An 18,972-nucleotide genomic window follows, 5' to 3' on the forward strand; every position below is an offset into this window, starting at 1 on the left:
TCCGTTTCTCTAGAGACTTGCGGTACACGGCTTGTGAGGTGTACCTACCGTCAGTGCCCGCTTCAGACAGGAAGTCGGTAGTGCAAAGCAGACTGACGGCCGGGTGGCAGAGACGACCTGAGGGAGGCCCGCTAGGATAATGGCACGCAGCGGCAGCGGCGCGTCGCCGTAGCGGTAAACGGGTACAGGCACAGGTGCGGCGGTGGGTTTGGGCGCGTGCGGCTGAATGGGCGGCCGGCCGGCGGCGCTGGCGGCGTGGGAGGAGCTGAATGGGCCGCGGCGGCGGGGCGGGCGCGCCGGGCTCCCAGCGCCAGTCGGCGGCGCGCGCTCCAGCCGGACGGTTCGCGGAGCAGTGTGCGCAGTCGCGTAGCGGGACCGGGACAGCGGCTAGCGGCATGTGGAGCGGCTCCGGGTGGTGGGCGGCGCTGGCGGCGGCGGTGGCGCTGGCCGCGGCGGTGCGGGCGCAGCAGGCCGGGCCCTACGAGGACGCGCCGGCGCCCGGGTCGCGCGGCGCCCGCATCCGTTGCTATGACGACACCGGCAAGCCACAGGTGAGTCCCGGCCGCAACAGGTGCCGCCGGCAGCGCGTGTGCGACTCGGCCGGCCCGGTGTTCTCCCGCACAGTGATATCCAAACTCGAGTGGTTGCTTCCATCTTACCCACGCTACTTCATCAGGAAGATCCCCGATTACGATTGAAAGCACCGTCGACGACAGGGTGCCGACGTTACTTCAGGGGCTACGAGCGCCGACCTTCACGGTTTCGCCAACTGGACTCCATCAAAACTGCACGAAAGTCTAATAACTAAAGCATACCCATAACGAGCCAAGGATTTTGGGTGTCTTTCGCAAGTTTCTAGAACGTATTTAGATCTAACGAATGTTGCTCTAACACGATGTGCTCCTGAAACGTTTTCGCTAAGTTGAGGTTCAAAGTTTTACGAACCTGTCGAATGTCAGTACGAGAGCGCTAACCGCGAATAGCGGCGTTAGTGCAACTGACTAAGGTGGCAGACTAGCATTCAGTACCTGCTGCGTTTGAATGCCTCCTTTTTAAGGATCCCTACCTCAGTCGGTAAAAACGGAACCCTTATAAGTTCACTTTGTTGTATGCCTTTCTGTCTGTCTACCCGACTCTTAAGAACTCTTTTTCTCAGGAACGGGTAGACATACCACGTTATAAATATGTCACATACTAAACATCTACGGTCGCTTAGCGGTATAAAAAACTGAAGATCTAAGTCAAAGATACAGCCATTTATGTCACATATTTTGATACTCACCTCACTAATCAAAACCTATAGGGTACTTCCCGTTGCCCTAGAATCGTGAACTTTGAGAAGAACCAAGGTTTCACAGTAAATCTAGAGAAAAAAATCCAAAAATTGTGAAATTTTTTTGTCATTTGTTACCTTACTGACTGTCTCTCCGTCCGTCTACTAATATCCCATTTCCTTAAGAACGGGTAGACGTATCAAGCTGAAATTTACGTTACCTACTGAGGTCTTGGTGCCTTGGTGGTGTAATAAATGTACGCTTCTAAGTCAATAAAGTCAAAAGATTTGGCTATTTATGTCACATATTTTGATACTCGCAAACTAATTCCACTGACCTAGAGTCATGAAATTTGGCGAAAAGCGTGGTTTCACAGTACAAGTAAAGGAAGTAATCAGAAATTAGTTAATTCTTAATTACGTCACACGAAAATAATTTTTCTTTCTCAGGTACGACTTCAAACTTGATAGTAACACATTCTCGTGAGTTTTGGAATCCCTGGGCCGATATCTTCTGAGTATCGATATTGATAACAGGATAACATCGTCGGTATTCTCGATTCCTGGAATGGATGAAAAGTCTATAAAAATAATTAAATTAGGACGGAATCCTCAGAGCGCGAGTTCTAGTCGCATCTGGCCAATTTTCTTTTTTTTTTCTAATCTCCCGCCTAACTCTGATATCTCTACAATCACGTTTATTCAGGAAGGAACGTTGATAGTAATAAAGGTAATCATTGTTATACATTTATGGCTAGGTATAATCTAGGTGTAATAAGGAATCGTGATAATAATTGCCTGTGATTCAATGGCCAGGTACAAGTCTTTCTATTGGACGCCACTTCGCCTATTTGCGTGTCTCTGGTCTTCCCCAGTTATCCAACAAGGGGAAGGGGATATACAGTTGAACGCTGAATCCAAATAACGTGTCGTTCCTAGCGACTTACACCATGGTTGAGAGGCGAAGGTTAGATTAAAGGCATACTGAAAGTTTTTATCGTCTTGCCGGGATTAGATCCCGCGACCTCGTGTTTTCCAGTCACGCGCTTTGCCACTTGGTTACCAGGCCCGACTGGAGTCGTTATGAAATGAACATTGGCCGTGAAAAATTGCTGTCATGGAAAAGTTATTCGACAGTAAAATCCTTCGCTATTATTCGCATCTCACGGGATCATCGTTATATTCACGAGTGTGTGGAAAGTACAATGGAGATTACTCAAAGCAGGTACAGCCCTGAACGCATCGATAATTATATGCTCGTTTGAACACGATTCCTTATTGTATTTCGAGTACATCCCGCCACGAAAGTAACACAATGATTAACGCTATTATTATTGTCCCTTTCCGAAGAAAAATCTTTCGTTATGGAGATACAAGTGGTTGGTCGTAGATAACAAAGAAATGAAGAGCCTGGGATGAAGTAGGAACAGAATTCTAGTCTGCCACTTTGCAGGCTGCACTAAGGTTGCTCATTGACGGTTAGCGTTCTCTTATGGCATTCAATAGGCTCGTAAAACTTTGGAACTCGATTTATCGAAAACGATTTAAATGCGCATCGTATTAAAGCAGCACTTGTTACTTAGGTACATAGTACAGTGGTGCGAAAGATAAGCAAAATAAGTTTATAGTTCCATGAACAATAAATAAACAATTATCGTTAGTAGCATATGTTTCACACATTGTATAAAATTTTCAAATTTGTGTGAAATCTTATGGGACTTAACTGCTAAGGTCATCAGTCCCTAAGCTTACACACTACTGAACCTAAATTATCCTAAGGACAAACACACACCCATGCCCGAGGGAGGACTCGAACCTCTGCCGGGACCAGCCGCACAGTCCATGACTACAGCCCCTAAGACCGCTCACACATTGTATATCCCAAATATATTAAGATTCGTTATGTTACGATTAAGAAACTGAAAAATTACGTCATTTTTGATCCAGTTAGTTATGTTCGCTACGTAAGTAGCCCGTTACAACAGCGTCGCAGGTTCGAATTCTGCCGTAGACTAGAATTAGATATCAATTTTGGAATCGTACAGGTTAGCCTTTGAGTGAGCGTATACTGTGGCCTTCAGGGTTTTTCAAGTTCATCTCGGGAAACATCAGAACAGGGTAAAAAAGCTACACAGATTATTAAGAAATCATATGCATTGCATTTGACATAGCACGCCAAGTGTAATTCATCTCAAAGAATTTCGCTATAATATCCTTGTGAGAATGTGTAAGAGTGTTACCATTGTGCACTTTGATCACAGTGTCTGCTAAATCTCGAAGCATTAACGAAGTGTCGTGTATAGACGTCTTAGATAAGTATAGTCACACTTTAGCAGGGAGATGCGCTACGGCGAAATTAAAATGTACCTCATGGAGAGACGCTGACAAGTCAGCTAAAGTAGGTATAGTACTTAGATATTTTTGCCACAGTCCATGGAAGGAAATGCAAAATTCCCGTTTTGGAGATTTGAAGGAGACATTTACTCCAGCTTGATACCTCTCAATCAACTGACAGAGGGTCATCTTTCCACCTCCATTGTCTCAAAATTGGCCTTACGTTTTGGTATCATGTATAGGGTGAATTGTTATTTTCTGGTGGAATGAGGTTCAAATTCCTGACTGAGAATACTTCGCTACATTTTGTGAAGCTTAACTAAAGCATATTAGGCGAATTTCGAGACATTTTCTTAAACAGGCCAAAACAGAAATTGTCGAACTGAGCTACCGCTTCGTCTTTAATGACCGCGACGTCAACGAGGCGTTAAAAATGACCAGCCAGCGTTGCTGGACTTTCGCTTCCAGCGCACGAGATTACCCTTAGAATTTTGAACTGTCACTGTGAGTCTGTGATCCCACTGATTTGACACTACCAATGCACTACTGACGACTAGTTTCATCTTTAAGTTACGACTTCACTGGTTCACAAACGTTAGTCATATTTTTAATCTTTCCACAATTATATACACGATTTGGCACGACAAGACACCAGACACCGCCTATGTACAAAGAGCAAATGTACGTAAATGCGTTAGACATAAACACCAAACAAACAAATAAGCGAGTGAACGTATTCGAAGTCTATTTATGCTCAAAGGAATCAGTGTTCGTTTTAGGTGTACTTATTTGACTGGAAATGGGAGATTTATAGAAGTATCCGTCTCTAATGACATCGTTGTCGACGGGACGTTAAACAACACTAACCTGACCATTTATAGAAGTACAGTCGAATATGCCATCTAGTTTTCTCTATATGTACGATTCATAGCTACGGTGTGGACGGATGAACTCATGTTAAAAACTATTTCGTAACCAACAATTTGAGAAAATAATTGACTTCGTTTACAAACTTTACTACGTCGTGATGATGTATATTATCATTTTCATTCGAAAGACTGGACTGATGCAGTTGCCAACCCTTCATTCCATTACGGAATTGACTGTTGTTTGAAACCTCAGAATGTGTCCGATCAATTTCTTTTAATCAAGTTGTTGCATAAAGCTCTTTTCCCCCGATTCGATTCTCCACCCCGACACTTGATATCCGATGTACTCAATTCATCGTCAAAATTCTCCTGTAACACCATACTTACAATGTTTCTATTTTGTGATTGTCTGCACTGTCTACTTTATTCGTTTTACATATTTACATTCGATGTAAACAAGCTTTTCGTTTTCAGAAAAGCTTTTCTTGCCACTGCCAGTCTACACTATATTTCCTCTTTACTTCTGCCATCGTTATTTATTTTGCTGTCCCGAGAACAAAACTAGGTTACATCTTCAAGTGCCTAATTTCTTAATATAATTCCCCTAATATCATATGACTCAATTTTACTATAGTCTGTTACTCCAGTTTTTGATGTTCTTCTTATATCCTCTAGTATCTAGCTTCATAATACAGCATCTATAGTTGCTTGGCGATCCTGTGGCATACCATGCAGAAGGACATGCGCTGCTCGACGTAGTTATACGATTCAGATCTTTCTAGACAATTATTACTTTTTTATTGAAGAACTAAATAACTGAATGTATACGATAGTCCTCCAAGGCTGGTTACACAAGAAATGGGCAAAAATATGGTTACAGCTATTACGAGCTGAAAAGTAATGTCTCCGAATTTTTATATGAAAACTCTTAAAGCTTTTTAAATAATACAAACGTTATTAACGTTCTACAGGTTTACTCTCCATTTCTACAGATTTATCTCTCGACATAGTCACCTTGGCGACGAACAGATTTCTGCCAACGAGAGACCAGTTTGTTGATACCGTCCCTGTAGAATGTTTGGCTCCGCCTCACTTTTGCCTGCACCACTTCATCGCTATTAAAGCGAAGTCCTCGAAGGTGTTTTGGAAACAGGTGAAAATCGGATTGGGGCCAAATCGGGACTGTCTGGAGGAAGATCAGTGAGAATGAACACAAGGAGAGGGTACTCAGTGTGTGACCGAACTCTTCAAAGCCGACCCTCGGCTACAGCACGCTCTTTCTCGCGCACCGATATAGTTACGTTACAAACCGCCATGTTACATGTCACCATTCGAAGCTCTTTAGCGTCAAAGGGCTACAAGTATGTAAACATGAATAAAGATGTGAAATGTTAATAACGTTTGTTTTATTTAAAAAGCTTTAAGAGTTTTCACGTTAAAAATTGGAGACACTACTTGTCGGTAGGCCCTCGTGCGTCAGAGAAGTTCAAATTATTCAAGCTGTCTCCCGTTGGTAGAATTCTCCTACAACACTCTAGAAGTGTGAAGGAATTGCCGTGATGTAAGATTAATGCATCTCAGGCGGTATGGACGAAGCGTTTCGTGTAGTAGTACTTCTACAGCTTTTGTCTCCGCACGCACGTCAATTTTACGGGTAATGGTTTCGTTCAGTGTAATTTTTACTTTCGCGTTTTTTTTTTATCGTCCAAGCATTCTTCTCTCCGTGTGCGATGTGGATATTACTTGTTCCGCCTCACAATTACACAGACTCATGCAAAGCAAAGTCACGCAACATCCCCGCCGCTGTACCTGCTCCACCGCCACGTGCTGCAAGCGTTATGCAGCAGCTCAACCTCCTGCAGGAAACCTCTGACCTGAGAGAGAAAAAGAGAGAGAGGGGGAGAGGAGGGGAGTGGGAGACCGTTAGCAGTGTTGTATTCACTTTCGAGCGATGAATTACTTTTGTCTTATTGTGAAAATAATCCAGTTGGAATTCTGGTATCAGTTCCCAGCTCCTCCGTTCACGCCTTAATGTTGTACTTGAGGTTCATAATCAGAAGTTCTCTCTTATTTTACAAAACGCCTTGCCAGACAATTTTGTTGGGATGGACATCCTCTGACGACAAGATTCCACATACCTACTTCACTATTAATTTCTCTCAGTTCGTTCTGTTACCGATTGCGTCTGTTTCAAAGGTACTAGAATAGTGAATAAACTCCCAGCATCCTATCACAGATATTATTAGGCTTACGTATTTTTAAGCTTTCAAAAATTGAGTGAAGTCTCGATTTATCGAAAGAACGGCAGCTCAATTTTTTCTATCCTGCGTGGCATGCGTAGAAACTATTTATCGTCAGTTGCTCCGTTGTGTACACCGAACCGCAGGGAAACGAACACATGTTCTTAAGTCCGCAACAGACTGAGTTCATTAAGTGAACGAAACGCTAAGAAGTCCGTAGCGAAATTGGCGTAGCAATACAACAGTTCCAGATCAGTAACCGCACGAGAACGGATACCAACTAAGTCAACTTGGCTGTGCAGTGGCGCGATACTAACACCTACAAAGTGCAGCAAAGAGTGAGCCACAGGCTCAGCGACAAGCAGTCGACGTGAGTGGCGACAAGTGAGGCGCGTCTATCTCGGCGGTGGCTCCCCTTACGACGGCGGTCAGCAGCAGCCGCTCGCAGCCTAGTCTAACATCTCCACGTCCGTGCCAGGCGGGGAAGCCGAATCACTGTCGGATACAAGACAATTTTTACGATTGCCTTTTATTTCTGTACAAAGACTTTGTTGCCCAATATCGTAGATACACTTTTTTACTCCTCTTATTTTGATTCGGTTTTCATTCATTGTAATTTAGCTTGTATCTTACAATTATCGGTGGATGTGCACTTGGCTGGTAAGCTCTTTACGCGACCGTTTCAAATATAAATAATACTCAGTCTCTGTAACACGCATAGGACTATAGATATATCTGCACATCGTTTTTTCCCAGGAGCGGTGCCCATGAGCTAAACACCCAAACTACCAGGCACTTAAATGTGATTTGCAGAGTAACCATGTAGATGTAGAATTGATAAAGAAAAGCACCCGAAACGTACCGTAAACAAAAACCTTAAGATTTAGTGACGGGTCACTTTGTGTTGTCGTTTATTATTAATTATTATTATTTCTAGAATGAATATACTCTCTCTCTGATTGCCATCTATTGTTACAATGCATCTCAAACGTCTAATGTGAGCTACGTATCCCGACAGACGCTGAAGGACCCTAAAGACTGACTCTTGAAAGTCGTAAATGTATCAGTGAATAACAATGATAATAGTAATAAACTTTCTCACAGTAGTTTAAGAACGTACCAAAGACGGATAAAATGAAATCTGAATATATTTTCTATACCTGCGCAAGCCAATTTCCAAAGCGCTCGTAGTACCCATCTCACTCATAAACGTATTTTACGGTCAGTTATTGTTGCAAAACTCTATTCAAAAATGGCTCTGAGCACTATGGGACTTAACATCTATGGTCATCAGTCCCCTAGAACTTAGAACTACTTAAACCTAACTAACCTAAGGACATCACACAAAACTCTATTGTTTCAGAGCTTTTCTCCTAGAACCCTCTAATCAACTCTTTTACTGCATCTCTTTACAGTTCTATTTGTAAGGAAACAAACATCTACAACTTGGAACTATTGCCGATTCCCAAATGCAAATCTTTCCGATTCCTAATCGGGTAGGTAGATCGAAAAATTGGAAAATGGACGTCGATACGTTGAAGACATTGCGGGAAGTAAATAAGCCAGGGGTAGGGAGAACAGGACTTCTGGTTACGTCAATACACGATTATCAGCACAAAATCAAATAGGGAATGCAGAAGTAGGTCGAATAATGAATAAGAAAGCAGGAATACGCGTAAGCCGCTATGTATTGCATTGTAAACCACTGTTTTAGTCAATTCAAACGTGAAGGCAACATCCAACACAGTAGTAAGTTTTGTACGCCTGCTACATCCGCAGAATGCGAAGAATTGAAAGAATGTACGTATAATTCTTTGTGTGACTCGACGAGCCGGATGCATGTCTTAATTTTATGCCATTTTGGCGACTTGTGTGTCCCTAACCTACCCCAGTTATCCAACCGAGGAGATTTAACGTGGAATCCGAACCACGGGTCGTTCCTGGTGACACATCACCCCGTTTAGAGGTGAAGGCTAGATTAAAGACAGACTAAAAATTTACGTGATCTGACCGCGACTCAATTTTTTGGAAATTTGTGGTAAGTTCCTAAGTGACCAAACTGCTGAGGTCATCGGTCCCCAAGCTTACTCACTATTTAATCTAACTTAAACTAACTTACGCTAAAGACAACACACACACACACACACACACACACACACACACACACACACACACACACATATACCCAAATGAGGACTCAAACCCCCGACGGGAGGGGGGGGGGGCGGCGAGGGGGAGGGGGGGAGGGAGCCACACAAACCGTGACAAGGCGTCATAGACAGAGCGGCTACCCCGCGCGGCCCGGGATTCAATCCCTCGACCTTTCGTTTTCCACGCATGCACTTTATCACTACACCGTCAGGCCAGACAGAATATAAACGGTGTTCGAAAATTGCCGTTATAAACTTCGAGGTCTTGTACAGGGAGTGGGTACATAATATTTTGAATATGAACCCATGTCCGGAAAGTACCGTTTCCGCTCTACCACGGTTTCATAGATATTCATTCCGTAACACAGTTCCTTCATTCAGACAGGTTTTCAGGAAAAAAAAAATGAAACTAGTGCAAACATACGTATCACGCAGGTATTCCTTAGGAAAGCCATTGAAACAGCTTCGAAGCTTCGCCTAGTAATCAAAGTAAGCACTTATCACGATATCGGAACTGGTGAACTGAATACTTCATAACACACAGAATCCAGTACGTCGAAGTTAATAGAGAAGCATCGGAAAAACCTAAAGACTTAAAGTAGCACTCTGTCTATCTCAAAGAAGTATGGCAGGAGTATTCCTTCATGAAACATATACTGCCTGGTTAAGAGTACCGAGACAATACTAAACTAAACTCCGCCCGAACAGGCCATGAAGACCCTGCGGTACCGACCGGCCGCCGTGTCATCTTCAGCCCACTGGCGTCACTGGATGCGGATAAGGGGGCATGTGGTCAGCACACAGCTCTCCCGGCCGTATGTCAGTTTATGAGACCGGAGCCGCTACTTCTGAATCAAGTAGCTCCTCAATTTGCTTTATAAGGGCTGAGTGCACCCGCTTGCCAACAGCTCTCGGCAGACTGGATGGTCACCCATCGAAGTGCTAGCCCAGTCCGACAGCGCTTAACTTCGGTGATCTGACGGCAACCTGTGTTACCACTGCGGCAAGGTCGTTGGCCCAGACACCTATTAGTGGACATTAGCAAGACGTTTGCCCACCTTTCGCCTCTATGAGGTTTGAACTCCGCTGGAGGCACCATCAGTTGGCTGCACGAATGCCTGTGGAGGAATCGCAGCCCTTTCTTCCTCTAGAGTCGAAACCCGAAAAGAAAGTAATGTTGGACGCAGCGAGCTGGAGCGAAGTCAACGTTATAACTCATATCAAACATGTTTCACCGAGTTCAGGTAGGGAATCTGCACAGGCCAGTCAATTTCATGTATCTTATTGTCCAAAACCTTTATCTCACAGATGCTACCTTAAGACAGCGTGCATTGTCATGCTGGTGCAATCATCGTCTCCGAACTGTTCCTCTGCTGTACTCAATCCACAGTGCTGTAAAATGTGTTCATATCCTTCCGCCTTTAGTTTTTGCTTAAGTGAAATAAATAGGCCATACCGTAACAGCACCTGCACTGTTGGCATTACACATAATGGCAGGTAAGGTACGCCAGGCATTTACTAAACACAAACCCATCCATCTGGTCGCCACACCGTACAACGTGATTCATTTCTCCAAATCACTCGTTTCTGGTCATCCACTGTGCAGTGACGTCCCTTTACGCGACATTAAATGTCGCGTACCATTGAGTATAGAAATGTGTGACTTATGTGGAGCTGCTCAAAGCCATTTTTTTTAACTCCCCGCGCGCAGTCATTGTCTTAGCTGGACTGCTGGTAGCAATTCCGAACTCATGAGTGATACCTTCCGCTGATTTCATGCGAATTTTTTACAATAATGCTGCTCAAAGCTGTACGGTCCCAAATCCTTCAGTACGTGAGGTGTACATGTTCTTGGCTTTGCTGTGATTGTTCCTTCGCGTTTTCACCTCAGTCGAATTGGGCAGCTTTAGATGGGATGGAATGTCCCTGATGGATTTGTTCTCACGTTACATTCAATGACTAGTCCACGTTTGTAGTCGCCCGGCCGCCCTGACCGATCCACGCTGCTGTAACTGATTCTCTATTCACAACACAATACGCCCCGCCTCCTTTTATACTGCCCGGTCGCCTCTCGTAACATCTACCGCTCAATTCCGCATTCCATAGGATTGTCCGGATACTTTTGATCACATAATATATAGACGTTATGGCATACAATGTTTGTACCTCTCTGAAACTCTCTAAGCATGTTCACGAAGGTCACAACGTTGAAAGTTTTACTGGGAAATCTCTTATAAAACCGTCGTTCGGCCAGTTCTTGAATATTGTTCAGTGGTTTGTGGCTGTTACCACACTGGATTACCCGAGAAAATAGAGAAGATTCAAAGAAAGGCTAGGTACTTCGCCACAATATCGGTCCTGCGTATACGGAACAATAGAGCCTATCAGCAATTTCTCTTCCCTCATACCGTTCTGGTTTACCATGTGTCCTCCAACACAAGCCACCATAAGTTGGCACACAGAGTTCTCATGTAGGTGCAGTTGTATGAAGGGTGCAGTATAAATATGAATGAAGCAAATACACCTACGGCAAGTGAAGTATATCACACAATGCACTTCTATCAGAATTTTCGGGGTCAGGGATTTTCTCTGCCTCGTGATGACTGGGTGTTGTGTGCTGTCCTTAGGTTAGTTAGGTTTAAGTAGTTCTAAGTTCTAGGGGACTGATGACCATAACTGTTAAGTCCCATAGTGCTCAGAGCCATTTTATCAGAATTTTCCTGGATGTCATGAAAAGGGCTCCGACAGTGCTGAAGACTTAGTCATAAATATATTGGCTGTGTGTTCCATGACCGGATGGACTTCCTGACAGTAAAGTTATTTTAAGCGCTGTAGACGTGGAGAGATAGGAAGCACATCCGCTATCTAAACGACTCGTAAACTGCGTCCTGTGTGTTCTCGTGATGAAATATTAGCGTGCGGTACTTTGTTGAATAAGTTAGGTAATCAAGCTAAAATCATGAAAGTGGCTTTCCAGTAAACACATGAAACCCTGGCTGGTCACAGTGTCCAGTCGTTTGTCTACACGACTATGTACGAAAGCATCAGTGCTCGAGGTCAGTAACATACGCAGAATGGCAACAACAGACCGTGAGGTAACAGGTTCGAATCCCTGTAGTGCAAGAAATGATCATCCTCCACTCACACATACCGAATAAACAATGACTCTGTTAATAGAAACAACGAATACCAAACCGAGCTCAGTATCTGTCATTACAGTGATTTCGTGTAAACTTGGCAACTAACTGTTCTCTCCATTCCACATAGCTTGATTCTGAAATTAGACAGTGCTACGTAAAGAAACCTCATCGGATTAATGTGAAAAGTTATTGTTAATCCGTTCACATTCCCTGTATCTGCAAATGTCATAGAGACTGCAGTGCATATGGTGAATGAATAGATGTGCCTTACCGTATTTTTTTAAATGAAGTTCAGTCTGCGGTGCCAATTAACAGCAGAATGAGGACGCTGACGGGAAATTCGCTCAATGATGCCAAATTAAACTAGGAAAACGGTCGCGGCGATTTTGAAGCAAACATTGTGACATTGATGCATCAACCATCCTAATGTTTACCTCAAGTGTTTTAGGGGAAACATGTAGTGTCTGACTGCGGAGAACTGAACAGGGGTTTGAACCCCAACCTTTCCTTAGACTAATGCACCAGTTCAGCGTAATGTATGTTTCCTTATAAATGTAAAATGATAGGATGATAAGTATCTATGATATGCTGTGGCTCTTTCTATAAAATTAATACAATGAACCGATCACGTGTTAAGATACTCGCTACAGAAGAACTTAATATAGGAAAGAAGTAAAACTGAAACGTAGAATGAAGTAAAACAGCGGAAGAGTTTCATTACTTCGTTATTTGCGTGGCCATAGTGCCCGTAGATGCTGTATAGTGTTTCAAATCGCTCTGTCAATTACTAAGAATTTCTGTGTATCTTACTATCTTTTTCGTTTTATTAATTTAAAACATCGCCATTTATTATTTCATTTTCGTCTGTTTTCTGTTTACATGCTGGGGTGTCGCCCGCTTACGTATTTGTCATGTATTGGTACCTATGTACTGTTCTTTTTTTTTACCTGTTTTCACTTGACTTGCAGAGACGGACGCGAATAAGCACTTACGTGCAACAGTATGAAATATTGAGTTTTGCGTCACGAAACGTGCAATGCTGGAACTCAAAGTGAATTGGGCCAAAAACAGCAGATCCATAAGTTGGAATATCTGGCAAATGGACATGCTGATGACACTTCCGGATATAAACAAAAACAAACGAAACTGCAGTCTTTGACGATGTTTTAAACCAGTTTGGTAAAATAAACACGAACTTTTAGTACTTACATAGATGATTTACAAAAGCCTTCAATAAGTTTTTAAAACGCTGATCCTCAAACAGTGTGATGTGCTATGTAGGTAATGTCTTAGGTAATGAGGAGATAATCTACATTCATTCAACTTGCTTCAGACTCATAGCTCCATCCACATTTACGCTTATATCATAAAACTATACTACAGGATGTAGCGGGTGGTACATCATGTAAGACTATGCCTCCCCTTATTCCTTCCTGTTGCATTAATTGCTAATTCGATTCTCCCCTCATCCTTCCAATTGCATTAGTTACTAATTCGATTCCTTGGATGTGGTATCAGACACACTATTCATTTAGAGCGATTGTGCATAGTCAGTCTTAGCGTTCTTCCAATGCTCGATGCCTCCTCCATTGAAAAAATAAAGGGTGATACTGACTGAACGTCATAATAAGGAATGAAACAGAACGTCAAAACATTCCACAGTGCGTATCAAATGGCGACACTCATACACACTGTAACGGAACGCAACGTCACTATCAAGAATTATCGGGAAGGAAGTTTTTACGTTGACTTCGGCGAAGGGACGATGGCGTCATCTGCTAGCATTGGAAGTTACCGTAATCTCGCCGCGCTCACTCATGATGTACTCGTAATATTGTATGTGATGTCTTCTTAAACTATATGATCTGTTTTGTTTTCGTGACATTTTGAAGGTTTCCTTCTATACTCGTATTTCGTCTGAGTGTTCTTACACAGAAAGGCCAAATATATGAAAGCCAGAAGGGTTCAGGTTTTATAATATCCGGACGAAGAGATAAGAAAATAAATAAGTTAAATAATATTCATTAAAATACCTTTTTTAAATAGCTGCATTGAAGGAGAAATATATAATTATTTGACGTCTTGTGAAAAGAATGGGGGATAGAGTAAGAAGTCGCAGTGTATTGCCCTATAAATATTGTTTGATATGTAGGCTTCATATGTATGTAGGCTACAAATTTTGCTTGATATGTAGGCTACATATGTATGTAGGCTACATATTTTCTCGAACATAGAAGTATTGAGGTTTTGAGTACTCAGTCTACCGTCGTCAAAAATATGTGTTATTAATTTTACTTCGCTATTAATAACGTTAATCGTTTCTAGTGCCTTAACTCTGATACTGTATTCCAACTTCTCGTATCGCGGATGGTATCTCATAACCACAAGATGACTGTTCAGTACTTGGTTTAGCAAAATGATGTGTCGACGTTCCATCTAGTGTGAACATACCACCATTTGTCGATGACGTTCCGTAACGGTATGTTGACGTCCAGAGTGAATCTACTTTTACATAATTGCATTTGACAATACCGTTCCCTTTCCTTCGATTCGTTCCAGTGACGACAGTTTGAATCGATTTTAATTTTGTGTGGCTGCCAAGTGTAACAAGACATCCTCCTCTAGCACTATTTTTCCTCAACAGTAGGTGTCGATAACAGTATTACATCGGTAGTAGTTTATCCTGTAGTGAAGTAGAAGTGGATAGTTCCTGTGAATTATTATGGGTGGAGGTTACACTCAACAACCGAGCTAGGTTAATAATTGGCTCCTTTTACCGACCCCCCCGACTCAGCAGCATTAGTGGCAGAACAACTGAGAGAAAATTTGGAATACATTTCACATAAATTTTCTCAGCATGTTATAGTCTTAGGTGGAGATTTCAATTTACCAGATATAGACTGGGACACTCAGATGTTTAGGACGGGTGGTAGGGACAGAGCATCGAGTGACATTATATTGAGTGCACTATCCGAAAATTACCTCGAGCAATTAAACAGAGAACCGACTCGTGGAGATAACATCTTGGACCTACTGGTAACAAACAGACCCGAACTTTTCGACTCTGTAAGTGCAGAACAGGGAATCAGTGATCATAAGGCCGTTGCAGCATCCCTGAATATGGAAGTTAATAGGAATATAAAAAAAGGGCGGAAGGTTTATCTGTTTAGCAAGAGTAATAGAAGGCAGATTTCAGACTACCTAACAGATCAAAACGAAAATTTCTGTTCTGACACTGACAATGTTGAATGTTTATGGAAAAAGTTCAAGGCAATCGTAAAATGCCTTTTAGACAGGTACGTGCCGAGTAAAACTGTGAGGGACGGGAAAAACCCACCGTGGTACAACAACAAAGTTAGGAAACTACTGCGAAAGCAAAGAGAGCTTCACTGCAAGTTTAAACGCAGCCAAAACCTCTCAGACAAACAGAAGCTAAACGATGTCAAAGTTAGCGTAAGGAGGGCTATGCGTGAAGCGTTCAGTGAATTCGAAAGTAAAATTCTATGTACCGACTTGACAGAAAATCCTAGAAAGTTCTGGTCTTACGTTAAATCAGTAAGTGGCTCGAAACAGCATATCCAGACACTCCGGGATGATGATGGCATTGAAACAGAGGATGACAAGCGTAAAGCTGAAATACTAAACACCTTTTTCCAAAGCTGTTTCACAGAGGAAGACCGCACTGCAGTTCCTTCTCTAAATCCTCGCACAAACGAAAAAATGGCTGACATCGAAATAAGTGTCCAAGGAATAGAAAAGCAACTGGAATCACTCAACAGAGGGAAGTCCACTGGACCTGACGGGATACCAATTCTATTCTACACAGAGTACGCGAAAGAACTTGCCCCCCTTCTAACAGCCGTGTACCGCAAGTCTCTAGAGGAACGGAAGGTTCCAAATGATTGGAAAAGAGCACAGGTAGTCCCAGTCTTCAAGAAGGGTCGTCGAGCAGATGCGCAAAACTATAGACCTATATCTCTGACGTCGATCTGTTGTAGAATTTTAGAACATGTTTTTTGCTCGAATATCATGTCGTTTTTGGAAACTCAGAATCTACCATGTTGGAATCAACATGGATTCCGGAAACAGCGATCGTGTGAGACCCAACTCGCTTTATTTGTTCATGAGACCCAGAAAATATTAGATACAGGCTCCCAGGTAGATGCTATTTTTCTTGACTTCCGGAAGGCGTTCGATACAGTTCCGCACTGTCGCCTGATAAACAAAGTAAGAGCCTACGGAATATCAGACCAGCTGTGTGGCTGGATTGAAGAGTTTTTAGCAAACAGAACACAGCATGTTGTTATCAACGGAGAGACGTCTACAGACGTTAAAGTAACCTCTGGTGTGCCACAGGGGAGTGTTATGGGACCATTGATTTTCACAATATATATAAATGACCTAGTTGATAGTGTCGGAAGTTCCATGCGGCTTTTCGCGGATGATGCTGTAGTATACAGAGAAGTTGCAGCATTAGTAAATTGTAGCGAAATGCAGGAAGATCTGCAGCGGATAGGCACTTGGTGCAGGGAGTGGCAACTGACCCTTAACATAGACAAATGTAATGTATTGCGAATACATAGAAAGAAGGATCCTTTATTGTATGATTATATGATAGCGGAACAAACACTGGTAGCAGTTACTTCTGTAAAATATCTGGGAGTATGCGTGCGGAACGATTTGAAGTGGAATGATCATATAAAATTAATTGTTGGTAAGGCGGGTACCAGGTTGAGATTCATTGGGAGAGTCCTTAGAAAATGTAGTCCATCAACAAAGGAGGTGGCTTACAAAACACTCGTTCGACCTATACTTGAGTATTGCTCATCAGTGTGGGATCCGTACCAGATCGGGTTGACGGAGGAGATAGAGAAGATTCAAAGAAGAGCGGCGCGTTTCGTCACAGGGTTATTTGGTAACCGTGATAGCGTTACGGAGATGTTTAACAAACTCAAGTGGCAGACTCTGCAAGAGAGGCGCTCTGCATCGCGGTGTAGCTTGCTGTCCAGGTTTCGAGAGTGTGCGTTTCTGGATGAGGTATCGAATATATTGCTTCCCCCTACTTATACCTCCCGAGGAGATCACGAATGTAAAATTAGAGAGATTAGAGCGCGCACAGAGGCCTTCAGACAGTCGTTCTTCCCGCGAACCATACGCGACTGGAACAGGAAAGGGAGGTAATGACAGTGGCACGTAAAGTGCCCTCCGCCACACACCGTTGGGTGGCTTGCGGAGTATAAATGTAGATGTAGATGTAGATGTAGATGACATTGAACACCCTCTGGCCTAGATGCATGCACTGTTTCGGTTGGGAATGGTGACATAAAGCTGTTGTATCCTCACTTGAACCAACCTGGACTACAACTGTTTAAACTGGGCGTTGGTACATCTGATACCTGCAACGGGATGAAGTTGACGTCCAAGCTGGTTCCACTCGTATTCCGTCGGGGACAGATCTGGAGATCTTCTTTATCGTCATGGCACACATAGTTCATAGAGACATGTGCCGTGTGTGGACGAGCATTGTTCTGTTTAAAATGGCAACATGATGCTGCCGTATGAGAGGTTACACATGAGGATGTCCCTCGCGTACCGTTGAGCCGTCAGAGTTCCCTCAATCACTACCAGCCTTTACCTGTAGTCAAACCTGATGCCTCTCCAAACCATGACGCCAGAAGTAACAATGCTGTGCCTCGTCAGAATATTGGATGTATGGAAACTGTTCAAAGTTCACCGCCATTACCGCCGACGATGGCCACCCGGTCTAGTGCAGAATCGCAGTTCAGCGGTGAATACAATCAGACGTCGTTCAGCAGCAGTCTATGCTTCCCGATCACGGCACCATCCCAAACGCAGCCGTTTGTGTTTTGACGCTAACAGCAGCCTACATATCGAAAGGTAGTTCCCTACTACAGCTGCTGCTGCACTCATGGTGTGGGATGAGACAGAATGTACTGGGGAATTAAGTACTTGTTATCCGATGTGAAGGGGTTACTGTGTTGTCGGTGCGCAATACGGCGATCCTCCATGTGGTGGTCAGACGTGTTCGACCGGTAACTTGACTTCAAGTAGGACTCTACCTACGATCGTGCTCGCACACAGACCAACAGTGGGCAACTGCCACATCCGAATGCTCCTCAAACGTGGATAGCACTATTCGACCAGCCGCCAAAACGGAGACCCACAATGAGGCCCCTTTAACACCGTGTCAGGTGCTGATAACGCTTTCTTAGGCGAGTATGTGGCATCTCGATGTACTTCACAGTGGTCACTCAACATTTGACCCTTTTCAAGCCCGTTATATAACCCAGCAGCTCTGGTGACAACACTAAACACGAGTATCACTAATGTACACTGGTGGTCTTTCTACCTGTCGCAGAGAACTGCAACTCGCTGATGGAAAGAAATTGGTTAAAATGGTTCAAATGGCTCTGAACACTATGGGACTTAACATCTGAGGTCATCAGTCCGCTAGAACTTAGAACTACTTCAACCTAACTAACCTAAGGACATCAAACACATCCATGCCTGAGGCAGGACGCGAAACTGCGACAATAGCGGTCGCGCCGTTCCAGACTGAAGCGCCTAGAACCGCTCGGCCACACCGTCCGGCGAAAGAAATTGCATCATCAAAAACTAATTAATGTAGAGAAATGAAATTTCGCGAATGGTTTTGTCTAGGTAAAATATTTAAGTGATTAACATTGCAAAGTCGCGAGATAAGCCATTGCAAATGTGAAATGCTGGTAGATTAATAACTTGTGTAACTGCTAAAAGGTTGAATGCAAGGATGCAAATGTGCGTGAATTGTATTGTACGGGTGCCGGATGTCAGTTTGTGCTATGGATTTCCATCGCTGTTGCACTTGGCCGATCAGCACTGGGACGGCCAGTGCTGGTTGTAGATTGTGGATGACGTTAAGAGTTGTCGTCCGATGTTGCCCCATATGTGCTCGATTGGAGACAG

At 43.4% G+C, this 18,972-nt stretch overlaps 1 protein-coding gene across 1 annotated transcript in view; it reads left to right on the forward strand.

The window, feature by feature from the left end:
* The first annotated feature begins 341 nt into the window (after positions 1-341).
* The window catches only part of LOC126188839 (laminin subunit gamma-1), a 1,176,568-nt gene continuing 1,157,937 nt past the window's right edge, over positions 342-18,972 (forward strand). Inside the window, exon 1 of the mRNA XM_049930455.1 lies at positions 342-551. Coding sequence (XP_049786412.1) covers positions 396-551 — 156 coding nt within the window. The 5' untranslated portion in view covers positions 342-395. The remainder of the gene's footprint in view (positions 552-18,972) is intronic.

This window comes from Schistocerca cancellata, chromosome 5 (assembly GCF_023864275.1).
Source record: "Schistocerca cancellata isolate TAMUIC-IGC-003103 chromosome 5, iqSchCanc2.1, whole genome shotgun sequence".
Classification (NCBI taxonomy): Eukaryota; Metazoa; Arthropoda; class Insecta; order Orthoptera; family Acrididae; genus Schistocerca; species Schistocerca cancellata.